At 39.7% G+C, this 5,063-nt stretch overlaps 1 protein-coding gene across 1 annotated transcript in view; it reads left to right on the forward strand.

Annotated features, from left to right (window-relative positions):
• Window positions 1-5,063, forward strand: part of fat2 (FAT atypical cadherin 2) — a gene marked incomplete in the record, with an annotated part of 140,869 nt that overhangs the window by 73,589 nt on the left and 62,217 nt on the right. The window contains 3 exon segments of the mRNA XM_014026517.1: window positions 626-1,022; window positions 3,090-3,289; window positions 4,616-4,769. Of these exon segments, the coding sequence (XP_013881971.1) occupies window positions 626-1,022; window positions 3,090-3,289; window positions 4,616-4,769 (751 nt within the window).

The following is a 5,063-nucleotide window of genomic DNA, read 5'->3' on the forward strand; positions in this document are numbered from 1 at the left end:
GTGTGTATTTTTCATACATAGTGTGTATTGATCCATACATAGTGTGTATTGATCCATACATAGTGTGTATTGATCCATACATAGTGTGTATTGATCCATACGTAGTGTCTATTGATCCATACATAGTGTGTATTGATCCATGCATAGTGTAGATTTGATCCATGCATAGTGTGTATTGATCCATACATAGTGTGTATTCATCCATACATAGTGTGTATACACAGAAACATGTATTGTTGCATCCCTAATATATACATTTAGCACAAACATTAAGGAAATTAGTGTTTGGTAGATTATTTCTTTGTTGTAACAGTGCTTCTTGACAGTAAAKCCTATATCGTTGGAAGGTCTGTTGATTTCTCATTTAAATGGTGCCACATTTGTAAGGAACATGCATTTGTGGGATGAGAGGTAGAACTGAGTATGTGGGTTGTGTACCTGAAAAATTAGCCAAATCTTCTCTGAAATACAGCTCATTTTGCTKTTGACACTTATTTTGAGGGACTGGTCCCCCAGATGCTGCCAATAAAATTTATTGCCCAGAATCTTTGTTACAACAAGGAAATAATCCTTTACGTTAGACAGAACCTAACATTTGACACCTCCTGTATGTTGGAACTTTAAGGTGACGGCCAACGACCCGGACACAGACACCAATGGCCTGGTGACCTACAGCCTGGAGTCCCTGCCTGACGGCCCCCCGCTCGACATCACCGAGGTGTTTGCCATCGACGGGGAGAGTGGCTGGATCACCACGGTGCAGGAGACGGACTGCGAGGCCACCAGGGTCTACAGGTTCAATGTGGTGGCCGTCGACCACGGTGGAGACGTCAAGCTGTCGTCCAGCGTCCTGGTGGAGGTGATGGTGACCGACCAGAACGACAACCCTCCGAAGTTCACCGACGACACATACCGCGGCTCCGTGGTGGAGAACATCATCCCGTTCGAACCCATCGTTTCCATGATGACGACAGATGCAGACGTTTCCCTGGAGAACCGCCTCGTGACATGTTACATCACAGGTGTGTGAGCGTGGTTTTATGGATTTGAGCCTGAGCTTGTTTCTCTTAGTTTTGTGTATTTCTGCCTTCCAGTACTTACTTATGATCCTATTTGTGTTTTTCTGTGCAAGCAAGCGTGCACTTTTTAATCAGCGAAATCAGAGTCCTTCTGTGGGATTCATCAAGACATTAATGTGGTGAAATGAAATATTTGGTTATTGCCCTCCACTGAGTCATATTCAGCCCCAGATTAATCCCAGAGAGGAGCAGAACGACAGCAGAAGAATACCAACTGGATGCCCTGCAGCTAACAACACAAACAAAGCTGTGAATTAATGCAAATCCCCGACAGTTAAACTGTTGTAAAGGAGCTCTCTGTCACAACACTCTGCTTTGCAGGAGGCAAGTGTTTGTGTTGGAATTATATATAATGGCAGGGTTCGGCTTGTGTCGACACTGCTTGTCACACAAACAAAAGCAGAAACAAATGCAAATTAAAGTTGCCCTCTACCAAAGTGATTTATTTGAGGATATTGCTTATTTAGAGCACAACAGGGTTTAATATTCATTACTATTGATTTCAACATGTTTTCTCCACAGAGAACGTCTCGGTGTGCAGAACCCAGCTGCYAAACTAGTGACTGCTGATAGAACTAAGCACACAAAGGAAAATAACGCACAAGTGCTCCGGTTTAGGCAAAATTATTAAAACAAGAATATTTTTATTATTCAAGACCCAACAACACACAAGTGAGAGGCCATTTAAACCTCACTTAACACCTGTTCACCATTTAAAATTGTTTATATATTCCTACAGTCGATTACTTGAGTCTGAACTGTTTGTTTGGGAAGAAAATTCCACAAATCACCTCTCAGATGAGGTGTGTTTCTTAAATTGCACTGCAAAAACTGTCCATCTTACAAAGTTTTAAAATTTTGTATCCAGCCAAAAAGTCTTTTTGATCTTGTTTTGAGGCTGATTTACTAAATAAGAACTGATTGTGTAAGAATAATCATCTTGTTTTCAGAATGTGTAAGATTATTTGTCTTKTTAGTCTGAAAATTTGACTCGAATTAAGTCAAACATTTCTGCCAGTGAAGTAAGAAAAATTGACATGGTAAGATTCTTGAAATTCTTGATTTGACTCAGTTTTTTTCTTATTTCAAGAATCTTACCAAGTAAAAATTTTCCTACTCCATTGGCAGAAATTTTTGACTTAATTCGAGTCAAATTTTCAGACTAAAAAGACAAATAATCTTACACATTCTGAAAACAAGATGATTATTCTTACACAATCAGTTCTTGTTTAGTAAATCAGTCTGAAAACAAGATCAAAAAGACTTTTTGACTGATATGAGATTTAAAACTTGGTAAGATGGACAGTTTTTGCAGTGTGAATACTTGAGCAATTGGAAAATAAAAAGAAATCAAAAATGTTTTGTTTTTTTAGGAATGTTTTTACAACTAGATACAGCGTATCAGTAGTATATACAGTATGTCCCCCTGCAAAGCACCAATGCACCAGAACTCACCAGAACAGATTTATTGCTTTGGGTGGGAGTCTGGAGGTGGCTCATTGGTGGGCCAGATGGATAGCCCTTCGTCAGAGTTAAACACCAAAAAAAAAATCTGAAGCGCCTATGTTGAATAGTTTTTAAGCTATAAGCATTTTTGTATGTCCAGACACCCCATTTTAAGATGGAGCCCCCTCCTTAAGTATGGGGTTTATCGTAAAACCGTTGACTGGAGCAGTGTAGGTCAGTCACATCTACATTCCTGCCAAATTTCATGTTGATCGATGCAGCTGTTTCCGTGCTATGGTTGACCAAAAATCACTGAAAAAATAAATGAATGTAAAAATAACGAGCATGAAAACAATATGGCCCCCGGTTCATGTGCGGGGGCCATAACTAATTATAAAACAGTTAAAGAACCAAAGAGAGTCAGCGTAATCTTCCCATGATGACAAACCCTGCAGGGCAGAAAACAGAAAGGATTTATCGTTCATCCGTGCCRTGAAGCAACAACAGAGGCTCCTGCCTCGGACTGGTTTGAAACCATGACTCAGCGTTCTGTTACGCCTACAGACGGCGACCCGCTGGGCCAGTTTGCCATCATCCAGGAGGACGAGGGTCAGTGGGGTCTGATCGTGAAGGAGACCCTGGACCGAGAGACCAAAGACCGGTACGCCCTGAAAGTGACGGCCACCGACGGGAAGTTCGAGGCTCCGGTCACCGTGGACGTCCACGTGCTGGACATCAACGACAACAGTCCGGTGTGCGAAAAGGTGAGTCCTGTTTTTGGTTGAGTACTTGGAGTCTTTAGGAGGGCAGAAAATTAAAATGTGACCCATCATATCGAAATGAGGATTAAGTCAAATTTGATCAAAATGACTTAATTACATTTTCAGATTCCTGCTTTAAAATCTACATTTTGGTACCTGGACCATCCTGATATCATTAGTGGATCCAGATATATGACTTAAATTATCTTGTTGGTTACAATAATACTTGGTCTGAATCCTAATTTTATGTCATTTTAATGAGGAATTTTTGATGTCATTATAAAGAAAAAACTTCAAATAGTATTTGAATATTGACGTTTTCCAGCTGGAAAGAAATAAAAATATTTCTAGCTCACAGGAAAATCTCAAAATTTTTAGGCGTTTTTGTTSAAAATCTTTTTATTTTTTTTGTTGCTACTGCTCAAAAAAGGTGCTTCATATTTATGTTTTATGATCATTTTTCAGACAGTTTGTTCAAATGATACATTGATAAGGCTTTTATTTATTATGCTTTGACATTTTAATCAAAACATTATATTTGCCTATTTCTCCATAGACCACTTTTAGACAATCCTGATTTCGATGTGATGGGTCACAAATTTAGTTTCTCTCAGTGCTTCAAATGTTTTGTTTGAGTCATATTTTTTAAACCTGCTCATTTTCTCTATTTTCTTTGAAGTTCTCAGAACGATTACATCAAATTATTTGTGATGGGGCTTTTGAATAAGGTTTGAACTTGCCAACTACAGTTTGGTGGTCTTCATTCTCTTCTGGCTCTTGGTCTTTGTCAAACTCTGGGTCAAACTCTGGCTCCAACATGTAAGGCTGGATAGACGGGTCTTCCTTTGTTCTCTCTCATTTCTCAATTCATTTGTAAATAAAACATTTCTGCACTTCTAGATAAATGATACCACCTTCTATCAAGCTGCAATGAACAGGTCTGGAAGCTGGAGGGGGCGGGGTTTGAAGTGCCTCCTTTGGATTTAAAGAAACTTAAATTGAGTTAATCTGAGACACACCCCCAAAAAAAGGGGGGGCTTACCCACCCAAAAAGGGGGGGGGGGGCTTTTGGAATTACAATAAGGAGGAATTCAGACTAAAGCGTTGCAGTTTCACTTCATAGAGACCCCAACTGAAGGACTTTAATGTGAAAAATAAGCATGAAATTTGAAAATATATGAAATTTTAACCTCAAATCTGACGAATTTTTATCCCTTCACAGTAAACTCTGGCTAATTTTAAAATCACACACAGCAGTTGTTTTGATTTGTTAAACCCTCAGAGACCACCGGACCGGTCCCAGGTTCTGATTTTCTGTTCTGGTTCCAGCTGGTGTACACGGAGGGGGTGATGGAGAACACGCCTCCCAGGGTTTTCGTGCTCAAAGTTTCAGCTTCAGACCCCGACGTGGGAGTGAACGGCGAGATCACGTACACGCTCCACGGTCCGCACGCTAACAAGTTTCTTCTGGAACAAAGGACAGGTATGATGGTTGTTGCTCATCGGCGCCGTGATTTTAAAAAATGTTTCTAACATCTGATCCGTCTGCAGCTGCTCTCTGCTGCTAAAACCGGAAACTTCTTGTTCTTAGATCATTGTAATTTTTAGTGCCTCCTCACTGACATCATCTATGGTGTGTCGTTTGTAAAGTTACACAGTGAAAAATTACCACCAATATTTTTGTTTTATTTAGACTTTTATAAGAAAAAAAGAACAGATTTATTTTTCAAAGTCAGTTTTTCACCATATGATTCATACATTTATAAATGTCATAGTT

This window comes from Austrofundulus limnaeus, unplaced genomic scaffold (assembly GCF_001266775.1).
Source record: "Austrofundulus limnaeus strain Quisiro unplaced genomic scaffold, Austrofundulus_limnaeus-1.0 Scaffold562, whole genome shotgun sequence".
Classification (NCBI taxonomy): Eukaryota; Metazoa; Chordata; class Actinopteri; order Cyprinodontiformes; family Rivulidae; genus Austrofundulus; species Austrofundulus limnaeus.